Here is a 13,957-nt window from a genome sequence, read left to right on the forward strand (position 1 = left end):
TTGGGGAAAAGCTTAGAGCCATCTCAACAAGTCAGAAACAAAGCTAGCAACACATTCTTTACATGACTATCAGAAGAAGAATACAAGGATTGTAGATATTAGAAAAGAAAAACAAAACATGGCTCTGATCCAAATTCAGTTATTGCATCAAATCACAACAGCGCTTTAAGCATTGTAGCCAGCTCTTTCAAGATGAAGAATTCTTCCTGGTAGCATAAACACGGTATGCAGCTAACCCAACAATTCCAACTGCAGCTCCCACTGCAATGATAGAAACATACATAAAACTTACTAAAATGAGATATCAAGATGATCATAACCATTATTTTAGAGTAGTACGAATGTTTGTTCCATGATATGCTTTCAACCTTTTTTTAAAAATTAAAGAGAACACCTGAAAAGAGCTACAACACTTAAAAGGTGGAAAATAAAGGGCCAATTTCAGCCCATTTACTACTTAAATGAGCTGCTTGTGGTTTTTGTGTTGTTCCAAAGGGGTCAAAAAGGTCACGTTAACATATTATGCTAAAGTCAAAACAATCAAAGACGGAAAGTGGAAGATCAACCAAAACTTAAGTTATATATTGTAATGATACCTTTTTTACCCATAATTTACACATTTATTATTTCAAAAAGTGAACTAGTGGAAGATCAAAATTACCTGAAATAACCATCAGAGAACGGTTAAGAAGCCTGTGATACTGTTTCCGAGTCTTGCCAGCTTCTGTTTCAGGAATGCTCAAATGAGGGTGTTCTGCTGCTCTCACAATTCTCCTATAGATATTATTGAAGTCTCCCAATTTTGTACTAATAGGTATAGGAGCCTCTATTCCCATATCTTGGCTTACCTACAAGAAAATATATTTAAATTATCAACAGTTCGATACTTATAATGTAAATGATATATAGATTTTAATTCTTAATAACTAAAAATATGTATACCCTTGTTGAATCGTGTATTGCAGTTGGGTATGGTTCAAGGTCGTCTTTAGCAGCAACAATGAGGCAGGGAACCTCATACCCAGTGGACTCCCCATGACTAGCAACTTGAACAAGTAATTCTGTTGCTGTTAACCATGAAGCCTCTTTTGAACTACATGGCAGAAGAAAAATTCAAGATGAAAACAAGCAGCTAGAAGGACAGGTGTTAAAAGAACAAACTTCAAGCTACCATATTTAAAAGAACAGTCCACTACATAGCAGAGACATTGCTTGAGCTTCCTATGCATAATAGGTCAAACAAGTAATGTAATATATCTAACAGGTCAAACAACTACAAGTAACTTCAAGGAAACAAGTCAAACGGGTTGAAACTAGCCCAAAGTATACTTTTGAAAGCACAAAACCTTGCATGTTAAAAACATAATAATTGTATTGCTCTCTACACTCTATCATTTACAAAAAGAAAGATACTTGTAGTTCATTTTAATTACGATCAATCCCCTGATAACTTGCTTTGACTTGTTACACAGCCAGGCCATTTTGTCACCTCTACGAAAAGTAATTTATTACATAAAATTCTAAAAAAAGTAAACAAAAAGACTAAAATTTTTGGGTCAAATAGTTACTATTTATAAAGGTACCTATCATGAACAAATACAGCTATGTCACATGGTGCCAACGCATCCTTATCATTCAGCAACTTTTTAATAGCATCTTCAGGAATCTCTCTCAAAATTAAAGTTTTCCTTGTTCCCTGTAAGAATGAGCCAAGATGAGGATATTGACAGAAAGTTAAATAAGAAAAAATGTCCAATGAAGGCACAAACAAAGAAAACAGCATGCCAGTAGCTTGAGCTTGAGGTAATCATATAGTTAAGATACTACTTTATACACAAAAGATGAGTTTAAAAAGATCATCTTAATATATAAATATATTGAACCATTACAAAAATATTTAATTAGGTATTTTGCTTTATATAATTTGAAGTGCACTTATACATTACTAAAAGTTGGTATCCTTTTTAGAAAGGTATGAAGGGTTCAAAATGGTTAGCAGAAAGGTATTAAATAACAAAAAAATGACATCCACATCCTTTTCTAGTAATCGCATATTCGCATATAACAAGACCAGTATATACATATTAGTATGTTTACTATACTTTGATATAAAAAACAATGTATGTTACGCCATCCAACGTTTAGACTTTTTTCATCAAGACCGTCAACCTATTCAAACTTTAACTTGGGTCATTAAATATGTATGTGTTATCATATCTAGTCATCGTTATACAGGTTTTAGAGAAGATTTAAACCGCATTCACGAAGGTGGCAAATCACCTGAGGCGACTTTTTGACCGGTTCAATCCATGTCCTTTTTAATTTAAAAATGACACATTAGTGATAGAGCATAACTCAAATTGACCAACATATAAACACAAGGTCAGCATTCTCATCTCTATCCATATGTAACAACAAAGCAGAAACAAATTCATGCAGGACATCAAGCGGTATAACATGATGTTAACAAAAAGAAAGTACTTACGTCAGGCTGATCAACAATATTAACTGTACATCGTTCCTCGGTAGTTGGTGTATAAGTTTCAGAAAACGGGCTGCAGTTCAAACAATAAAAAGAAAATTGTTAGCAATAAGATTGTACAGATAACAAAGTAAAACCACATTAAACAGGACATATAGAAATCTGCTGACTGCTTGTGTAACTTTTTGCAGTAGTCATTGACGGTTTCATATAAGTACCGGTCATTTTGACCTACTTAATTACAAATGAAACAATTCACGCTGTATTTTCTCTACTACGTCCAGCAGTAAAGTAGAATATGTTGCCTTAAAAGGAAACACTTTAAACAGGTCGACAGTCACCATTGTATATATTTAACACATAAAACCCCCACTAAACTATTTTACTCAAAGTCATTTACAAGTCAAAAAAGTAAAAAAAAGTTTCGTGGAAAACTTAGTGGGCCATTTTGACTCATTACCAAAATGATAACCATTGCAAGCCATTACCCAGCCCTCTTATCCTGCCACCTCTAAATTCAGTAACTAGTTTAGTAAAAGACCTTCCAACAAAAGACTGCAACAACGAAGACTTCCCCGCCTCCTTAGGCCCGAAAACAAAGCACTGGAAGACATTTCGGTCAGAGTGTTGCTTCTTGCGGTCAACACGTCTTCTACGGGTAACTTTTACTGCAGAAGAAGGATCACCAGCATATCCGAGGTATATGAGATTCTCAACACTAAGGACTGGGTCTAGAAGCGTCATAAGAGCCCACTGCATCCCACAAATATATTTCAGCAGATAATAAAAATGGAAGTCTATGAGTCTTTAAGCTATTGACTATTGTAGTTGGGTATTAGTCTAGTATAAGTCAACATATACTCCTCTCATAGCATATTAAAATCAATGTTAACATGCACTAATTCGATATTTGACAATTTTAACAAACAGGAAATTGTGATCAAAAAATTGCTCTAACAAATAGTTAGCGATAAAACTGTATATAAGTATACCTGAGACAAAAACCCATCAAGTGATAATCCTCCCAAAGCATTATGCTCTGCTGCATTAGCATATGGAGCTACATACCAAGGACTGCAATGGATAATCAAATTAAACATTTTATAGTAAAAGAAATAATAAAGGTCGGACCATGCTGATTCATACAGGTTACAGTACCTCTCTGGTGCAGTTGAAAACACGTCATCTAGTTCCTGTGCATTAAGAGCTCCATCCTGGTTTACAAAATTGGCATAATTTTAATTTCAATGCACCAAAATAAATGAATTACAATATGAAAACATCATTCACTGAAGTCTAAAGAATGAAAAGATGAAAAACGTACACCATCCATGTCAAAGGAGAAAAACACCCCTCTGAGAAAGTCAACAGCTTCACTTGTCAGCTCCACACTCTTAGAAACAAAACAAAACAAACCGTGTAAGTTAAACCATTTACTGGTACCCATGAGTACACATACACATTGCTATCTGATTACACGTACAGCTGAGTAACACTTTAACACCAATGAACATTGAACTAATATAACCTCACAAACCAAAATAAGCTTACAAAAATATGGACTATCAAAATCACCTGATCAGGAGTTCTTTTAATTGGAGGCAAGAGCTGATCATCACAAAGCCTTATCTCATTAGTGTACCCAAACTTTCTTAAAACAGTCCATGTTGTCTCAAGACGACCCTTTTCAATGAATAGTGCATGTAGGAAAAGAAAGCCTGTTAATGTGAGGCCATTCATATTAACTCCTTCAGGCAATTTTTCTTGCACAACTCTTTTTACACCAACTATCTCTGAGGGTTGCAATGGAGCATTAAAACATTTGACCTGTTCACAAGCATACAATTAAAAATTCTCGCTCGCGTTTCAAAAATCTAATACACTAACAAAACAAAAAACCATACACAGAAAATAGAGTGTATCATATAACTAAATGTGGTCATCATGACCATTTACTTATGAGTTTGGGTATAGTTTCTCTAACGAGTCAAGCAGGTTAACAAAAAAGTAAATACACTTTGTAATCAATTGGTCAATCGTCAAACGTTTCGAAAGTCGCCCAAAGCATATAAACTTCTGCATATATGTAAGTAAATAAATAAATACACTTTGTAAATAATTTTGCTCAAGTAAAGCTTTTAAAACGAGGTTGGTCTGTTTTAACCCATACCAAAAAGTACCCATTTAAGCTGTTACAGAGCAACCCATTTTCCGACTTCTAGTGTAACATATAACAGATAAAAGTACAAAAATATAACTACGGCTGGAACGGAACCTGGAAATCATTCAACTCTGCATCACTTAGAGCACCGTCTCTATCATTATCACAGAGAATAAAAATTCTCTTCAAAGCCCTGACACAACGGGGTTTCAAGGTCTGTAACTCCTGGTCAAATAATGGGGCTGTTGGATGAAGAACAGCCTTCTGGGAATAGTAAAAAACCTCTGGGATCTGAAATTAAAAGGAAGAAAAAAGGAAATCAAAAAACCTTAAACTCGATATCTCGACAACAAAAATGTAAAGGAGCAAACAGATTAAAAGGGAGCATGTAACCTGAATACTTTTATATGCTGAACATTCGATACATGTTTCAATCTCCCGAAACTGTTGCATAATTGGTGACATCACCTGCTCCAAAGTAAGTGGATAATGCTCCTCCCTTAGATCCAACTTACAACCTGCGACTATAACAGGTACCTTTACCTACACATGTGTTCACAGATCATATTAGCTACCAAACATTTGATGTTAAAACCTAACAATGTTTGAAGATATGATAGAATTGGAAGCGAATCCAAGTTCATCATCACATACTCTCGCCGCAACCACGTATAAAGCATTTACATGATTCCCATAAATCAATAAAGAAGCATTAAAATGACTTCCTTAATTGTGTGTTTTCCTTATCTTGGGAGTCTAGATAAACAGGGAGTAGGGTCTAAGGGTATTATCTATTGGAATGCTTAATAGATTAGGAGACGGGGGTTGTTAAGCGTCAAATTGGAAACACAAGTGCCTCTTAAAAACACATCAATTTTTGTTCACAACTTGTAAATTGCGTTCGGTTATAAACAATATGTGAAACTGAATCCAGGTTGTGCTCATTTAATTTAACTAAAGTGGTTTTGAATATTCCGTCTTGGTTGGGATTCAGTGATAACAGAATTGTACTCAAAGTTGTAAATATCAGTCGGCGGTATCATATTGGTCGACCACCATTGAAACGTAAACTGGTCTTGGCGGCAATATATCAGCAATAAATCGGGGACCATAAATATAAAAGGAACATATTTTTCGTAAAAATAAATATTAGCAATATCCTTACAAAGTATGTCAATAACCATAAAAAATCTAGATAGTTAAACATGCTTAGGAAATAAAAACCGTAAGTCCATTAATAATCTTTAAATAAAACCAAAAGCCCTAAGTTGACAGCCCCTTTCTTAGTTCTTACGTTCCTTTTAAGTTTTAACCTAAACAAAAGAAAGTCAAACTTTTTTTGACCAATACCGATATTAACCAAGACCGATAAATTTGAACGATAAGTAAAATCTCATATCGGCAGACCCCCTCTAACCGATATATCAACCGTCAATGTCGATATTTACAACATTGATTGTACTATAATTGGGCATTGACCAATAAAAGGGAAGTAACAAGTGAGGGAGTTGGTTGTTTAAGAGGATGGGAAATGGTAACGATAATAATTGAAGTTACTACCAAAATTTTTCATATACTATGAGCCATTACACAAAATTGGGTAGTGGAGCGTTACCCGGAAATTTGGCCTAAATACTAGATCTCCCAAAAATTTCATACATAACAGTCGAAAGCTAATCTACGATTTACAGATGCGTGATTTCCAAAAAAAATCATACAATCTTGTCACATATATTATTTTTTCAGCATGCATGTGTAACTTTGTGCATCTATATGTGTATATTTTTGTGTAACTATGTACGTCTTTATGTATATATATTTATATACACACATACAGACGGTTGTTACCAACTTTCCTTCTAATCCATATCTCAATAAAAGAGGCAAGCTTATCAAGGTTGATCACCCTTACATTCTCGAAAGGTACCAATAGAAGCTTATCACAAAAAGAATAGGAAAACACAAGAGGCATTTATGGATATAAATAACTGCTAGTAATACAATTTACAAGTGTTCCCCAAAGTACTTCAAAGAATCAGAACTTTAATTCAAAGTCTACTATCTACCAGACAAGTTGTTCACAGCTAGGAAAATATGCTTATACTTAATGGGAGGTGATCTGGTCACACATTTTACTTCTTACCCAGGAATCGTTATGCACTCCCTCTACAGTTATGCCCTCCCTCACAAATCTCCTCTCTGATCGAATGTCTCTCCATTATGCCCATTGTGCTATCAGCACCAACCAAATTACCAACAAAAAAAAAAACTTAAGAGAAAAGATCCAAATCGGACCTCATGGGTACATGGGACTTAAATGTAGAGTCAAACACAACCAGACTGCTACACATGAACAAAAATTACAAACACGTGGTAAAAAAAATGAAACAAAACATAACACTCAGATTGCCCCATCCATGTGCTTCTACTTGACAACAGACGTCGTCAAATCCTCAAACCGAATAAACAAACCGCTGATATGTAACAATTAATAGTAATTACGGTCTCCAAACTACTTTCTAAACTCATTTCAAGTCCCCTGAGCCATGGTTTGATGACAATCAGATGTCTAATATCACACCTCCCGCGGGTTCCGTCAACAATGTTGGAGACCCCCATTAAGTGAACGATTAATAAATACATTTATTATTGGAAAATCCTAGGGACGGTGATAGACTGTTGTTGAAGTGGAATTTTCTTACTAAAAGCAGGGTGCAAAAGTAAAACAATGTTTTTTCTCAAGTATGAATGCAATGTTATAGGTACAAATAAACGCCCTTACTTAAAGAATAATTTTTTTTATGCTTCCCTAATTAGCATATCAAAGTGATCATAGTAAAAAAATCATACTAATTTATACAAACCTAATAAAAAAGCTTACCTCTAACCGTCGAAGTTCAGGGAGCCAAAAAGTACTCAACCGATCAAGGGTCGCAGGCTGATCACATGCATATGTAAGAACAACTGCATCAGCCCTCTGCAGTTCATCAGCAAGTTTGCCTCTACTCTCCAAACTGATATAAAAGAACAAATTTAAAAATAAAAAAAAATTAATAGAAAACAAAGTTTTCCCACACGCTCCATTTCAAATGCTTACTAATTGCTATATAGGCAATTAGTTTCCAAAAGAATAACTATCGATACGGTTACTTACTTGCTTCATACATCCTCCATTTCAAACCTAAAAGTATAACTATTCAACAATCAAAATCTAGACAGGTTTGTCTCAGAGGTATAAATGTTACAACTCTAGCTGTAGCCGATCTTAGAACCAAAAACAAAGTCCAAGCTTCTATTTTTTTTTTCCAACTTTTGAGGGGCATTCTAAGCAAATAAGTCCAATAAAGTGTCTAAGCTTTAGAATAGTCAAGTATTAGTATGTAAAATCTTTAACCAATGAGTCCTAGATTCATAATTTCACGTTAGACCCCAAAACGCGACCGAGACGCCCCTGTATCTAGATTCTAAGTAACAAACATACTTTTGCTTATATCTTCATCTCATCATTACACAAACACAAAAACACAAATAATCATATGAAACTATATGTATATAATATACATATATATATATATGCATATATGAATATATATTAGAATAATACCTAGAAGAAGTATCAATAACAGTAACCGGAACACGATCGGGGAACATTTCTTCCGGCATCCTAGTCGGCGGCAACAAGGGAGGAACCTTGGTCGGAAAAGAGTCAGTAGCGGCTTTGACTATCAAAGTGGTTTTTCCGGTGCCACGGTCACCGGCGACGACGATCCGGACACCAGCCGTCGTAGAGGAAGAAGATGAACCATCTGGTCCTAGTGCTGCCATTGACATGGATAGAATCTACAAAAACCCTAAATTTTTGGGTAGCTTTGTAGGAAAGGTTTTTTGATAGAAGGGTTTTTTAATAAATTGATTTATAGATATATTTCTGTATGTATAATGTATATATCAGTGTGTGTAGGTGGACAGGAGGCTTATGTTTTTGTGTGTTGGTTTGTTGCCCCTTGCTTTCGATATAGAAAAAATGAATAATAGGGTTTATTAATGGTTTATCCTTCAAGAAAAAAAGTTTTATTTTTTTCTCATTTTTTTCATGAATGATAGGCGCCGATTTTATGGTAACAAATAAAGATTAATTTACTAACGAGTAAAAAAGATAGGAGATCAATTTAGTTTGCATTTTATCATGAAAAAGATATTTGACCATTTTATCATTGGCTTCTTAGGTTTAGGTTTAGTCAATGTAGTCATTTGACCATAAAACTCATTAATAGCTTGTATAATTGTTTTAAAACAACTAGTATGTTGTAGAACTATATTATTATCCCGCGTAATCCGCGAGATATTATAATTAATTATTGACATGTTATCATTTTATAATATCGTAAATTGAAATCATAAATAAAATATGTTGAAAATGAATTCAATAGTATCATGATGTCAAAAATGTAAATTAATATCTTGCGAAAATGAGCTAATTACAAATAAACATAGTTTTCATTGAAAACTATTGCATTTACAATCAAAATTAAGATATTTCTCTATATAGAGAAAAAAAAACCCATAAAATTTCATGATTTCATGTTTTCATAAACAATTACTGAAATTTAAAATTATTGTATCAAGTGATAGTTTTAAAATTCAAGATAACCAGATTTGTTTAGCAGATAATAATTTAGAAATAAATATAGATTTGTCTTCTCTTTTAAGTCATGTAAATATATTATTCTTTTTTATGCTTTTTCACGTAGTTTAATGCTTTCTATAAATACATACATAAATAAACTCTAATAAAACAAAAATAACCTTATATAAATTATCAAAGCATCATAGCAATATCTAAGAACTATACTTACATCTAATAATCATTTGATTACTCTCAAACGGTCAAAAGTCTCGGATGTTACAAATTTCAACATATTATTAGTTTTCAACTTCTGAATTTAATAATTCATATTTTTCCAACAAATTAATATTCTTTCCGTCCCATTAAAAATGTCATGATTTAAGTTTTTAAAGTTTTTATTTAATAACTTTGACCATAAAGATATACTTTTATGTTATATAAAACTTGATAAAGTTATCCTAATATATAAAAACACTTGTAAAAAATAATTAGTTTATATAACTTTAATCAAGTATTGATTAACATAAACAAAATTATTTTAAAGTCAAGTGAAAAAAGTTTGATTTTTAAAATTCAAAACATAACACTTATAATGAGACGAACGAAGTATATTATTTTAAATAAGAAATAGACAATGCTAATGTAATTGTTATGAACTATTTTTATCAAAAGTTGGTTTATAGTTACAACGTCCTGTTTTAAGTACGGACAACTATACGTTGCGATATCTCGAGTTAAATTGAAAAGTATCATGTGAAATGATAAACAATAAAAACCGGATTAAAAAAATATAAACAAATATTGTCTATAAAAAAAATTACAAAATCTAAAATACAATATATATGTTCAATGTTTTAGAATTAGATAATGATAAATCAACCTAATTTGTATGTTTATATTCTTTTAATTTTATTTTACCTATATTTTTTGCATCTAAAGTTTTATCTATTTAACAGTTTATCTTACTTTGAAAATGTCATAAACAACCCGTGTATTTGACACAACCATAAATTTCGTATACATTTGAGACAATTAACCTAATTTCAGTTGACTAATCACAACTCTTAGTTTCTTTAAATTAACTTATTAAACTTGTGACTAAATTATGTTTTATAAAAATATAAATACAATTAAAGAACTTTGATTATTAATAATTATAGAAATATTAATTTGTATATTTTTGTTTTTCATTAATAACTTATACTGTTTGTTTTTCATCATTAATTTAAACTTTTCAATCACTAATAATTTGTAACTATGGAAACATTAATTTACATTTCTTTTATCACTAATTTAAAATTTTCATCACTAATATTTAATTAAGAATAGATATATTTTGATCAATCATTTAAAATGTGAGGATTCATATTGTCGTTGACCAATAAAGAAATTAAAAAAATGCGATCTAGTGGCCATAAAATCAAAGTTGGAAATAATCTAATGGTCCTTATCTGTTTAATAAAATAAATAAATTAAAGGGACACGTGTCGATCAATGATTACGTTACATATCGTTATATCGTTATGTATCTCAAAATTAAAATATTAATATATTCATTTAAATAGTCATACTTTTAGGTTTTATAAGATAAATAAATATATTATAATATAATCTAAATGTATATTTGGAATCTTCAAATTTTTTGGTTCTAGGTGGTGATACATATTTTGAATTTAGTATTACGTATCTTAATTTTATATATATTTATTATTATTATTATAATAACCTAATTCTAATTAATATATGTTGTTATAATTGACTAATTATTTAAAATAGAAGGACTAATATCGTGTTTACTTAATAATAAATTTGGTAATATAACAATTATTTTGATCTAGTGGTCATAAATCAAAGTTAGAGATCATCCAACGGTCCTTCTTTTTTTATAAATGAATTTAGGACTTTGTTATATATATATGGTAGATTTATTTTTCTCGATTTGTAACATCTATATCTATAATTAGTATATTTCTATTCATTTTGTTTATTTATTTATTTACTTTTTAGATATTAACGAGATATGTCACCCGGGATTCGCCCCGGGAAATATTACATTTCAATACATGTAGAATTCAACATTGACCTCTTTAACTTATCATGAATATAATTGACAATCATTCTAAAATTACAACTCAAAAAGTTTACCGTAAAGATGAAGATAAGCAAAACGGATAAACAGTGTTAACCAAATCATAACATAAAATCACATTAAAATAACATACTTTTTAACGCGTAATATCAAAACATTAAAATTAAAAAAAGAATAAATATGGGTACAACGGAAAAATAAGGTCAGGTCATACGAAACAAATATTGTCCATTTAAGTGTCGTCGAAAATGAAAATAAATTTTATAATAAATCGGGTACCAAATATTTAAAAAGATATAAATAGTACAATTAATAAATCAAAAACTAAAATTGAAAAAAAAAGGGGGGGGGGGGGGGGGAAGTCACGTGGGATAGGTTTCTTGTGTAGAGAAAATTGTTGTAGTAAACTACTCGTACTAAACTGTAAACACAAAGAGTCACGTGGGACCAAGGAATAAAACAACGGAGTTAATGAGAAAAAAAAGTCAAGTGGGAAAAAAAAAATACTGGACACAGTAGAATTTTTTATATTGGCCCATGTGGTTAAATAGTAATTACAAATATGCCACTGCACGCAAAACGTTGTAGGCATTTTAGTATATATAGTAATATCATATTACCAACAAAGGAGTTGATCTAGTGGTAAGGGAAACACCTGGTAACCTTAATGTCTCAAGTTCGATATCCATTTAACACCAAAAATAATTTCATTAAAGTACTAATTACCAATGAAGCCTATGTCCACATGTGAAGTTCTAAAGACGTGGGTTTTGATCTTTCGGGGTGCCCTATCATCAGGGGCTGATTCATATTGAGCGTAGAGGGGTCATTGGACCACCCTTACAAAAATATTTTTTTCAGAGAGCCTATATAGAAAAATTGGATGGAACCTCCTTAGAAGTTTTGAGTGGCCCTCTTTAGAAAGAAAGAAAGGAGAAAAAGCTTAATAAGTTCCATAAAATAAAAAGAAAGGAACAACTATGTAACAATTGGTGATTGGAGTCACTCCACTTCCTTTTCTCAGGCACATAACATAACTGTTAGTTGTTTGACGTGCTTCCCTTTTCAACTTTTCTTTTTGATTCTTGATAAATTGGGAAGGGTATTATGGTATTAAGCTTTTGTTGTTTATGTTGATTCGGATAAATAATTGGGTTTATGAGTGATGAATATTGATAGTGATAAGAAGGGAAAAAACTCCTTACACACACTCTTAAATTGGAACCGTAGATAGTCAAGTAGTTATATAAGAGTTTGGGTTTATGAGTGTAATTAACCGTGGCATACGTAAACCAGTAAAGGGTGAAAATGGTGGCCAAATAGTGTGTATATTTATTTAAAGGCTGCAATAATGCCTTTATCTTTGTGAATGATAAGTCAACACATTGTGTAATGTGTATATCAGTGTATATATATATATATATATATACAATTACATACATTAGTGAGTCATACACTCTTACTATTCAAGTTGGCAAAATTTGTGTTTATCTTGTAGTAACATTTTTTTTGTTGAATTATTATTACATAGTGCGTATAGTTACATCTATTTTGCGTATAGCTAAATCCATTGTTCAATGTGTATTTTCACTAATGAAGTTGAGCAAAACTAATTTGCCCAACAAAACAAATGATCCATTTATGAATGATAAAATTTATTTGAACAAGTTGAGTGTTATTGTTATATGTTTATGTGTTTGTATTTGAGACCCGGTCGATTGACCTGACCCGTATTTGATTTTGTTTTTCTATGATCCCGTCTTATCTAAGTGATTGTAATAATCTCAATGACCCCCATGACTTAAAATTCTAGATCTGCCACTGCCTATCATGTGAAGTTTAAGATAGAGGTATTCTACCAGCATCATATGGCTCATACTGGTGAGTTGGTGGGTATTCAATTATGGTACCGATGTTAGAGTTCCCCCGTTACATTTTATTATACTAATATTATATATCATTTGATTCAGTTTTTCAAAAAAATGGAATGGAAAGGTGGTAACTGTTGAAAGGTGGCGATTGATGGTAGTTATTCTTGATGGTGGTGGTTGAAGATTTGATGGCTCATGTGCAATATGTTTATGCTATGAAATAAGTCTCATCATTATTGGATAATTAACAACGTAACACATGACGGTCAACTTAACTTATCATAACATAACATATGTTGAGTGTTCATACTCTTGAAACGTTATTTAGAGAATTTATTATACTTATATTCATTTGGAATTGTTTTTCTTTCAACTTTTTTAATGATCAAGTAATTTTCAATTTATTAAAAATACATTTGTGAACATTAAGACAATCTTACTTAGTTCTTTGGATTCTTTTTTTAACTTTCGACTCGTTTGTGATTGCACTTTATATTTCACTTATAGCCATGAATTTTGGAGATGAAAGGTGATAAGTCTAATCCTTGTACAACACAATAATGATACATGTAGTGTGAAATAAAATTGTGTAACTTTTATAGAATTGAATTTATAGTAAAAAATATAACTGAAAAATCAATTTTATTCTAGATACTTTGCGCAATATAACAAATCAAACTTTATACATAATCACACTAATAATAGAAATAACATATCAACTTACTAA

At 31.6% G+C, this 13,957-nt stretch overlaps 1 protein-coding gene across 1 annotated transcript; it reads right to left on the bottom strand.

Moving 5' to 3' along the window:
* On the bottom strand, positions 1-8,602 carry LOC122603359 (mitochondrial Rho GTPase 1-like). Its single transcript, XM_043776035.1, has 14 exons — positions 8,248-8,602; positions 7,525-7,657; positions 5,037-5,186; positions 4,758-4,934; positions 4,058-4,309; positions 3,807-3,875; positions 3,641-3,696; positions 3,475-3,556; positions 3,024-3,235; positions 2,486-2,555; positions 1,584-1,696; positions 943-1,093; positions 662-848; positions 1-261 (listed from the first exon to the last, which is right to left on the bottom strand). Exons 1-14 carry the CDS (start codon positions 8,472-8,474, stop codon positions 188-190), a joined length of 1,953 nt encoding a protein of 650 aa, XP_043631970.1. The 5' UTR covers positions 8,475-8,602; the 3' UTR covers positions 1-187.
* Between the last annotated feature and the right edge of the window lie 5,355 nt (positions 8,603-13,957).

Source organism: Erigeron canadensis, chromosome 6 (genome assembly GCF_010389155.1).
Source record: "Erigeron canadensis isolate Cc75 chromosome 6, C_canadensis_v1, whole genome shotgun sequence".
Taxonomy (NCBI): domain Eukaryota; kingdom Viridiplantae; phylum Streptophyta; class Magnoliopsida; order Asterales; family Asteraceae; genus Erigeron; species Erigeron canadensis.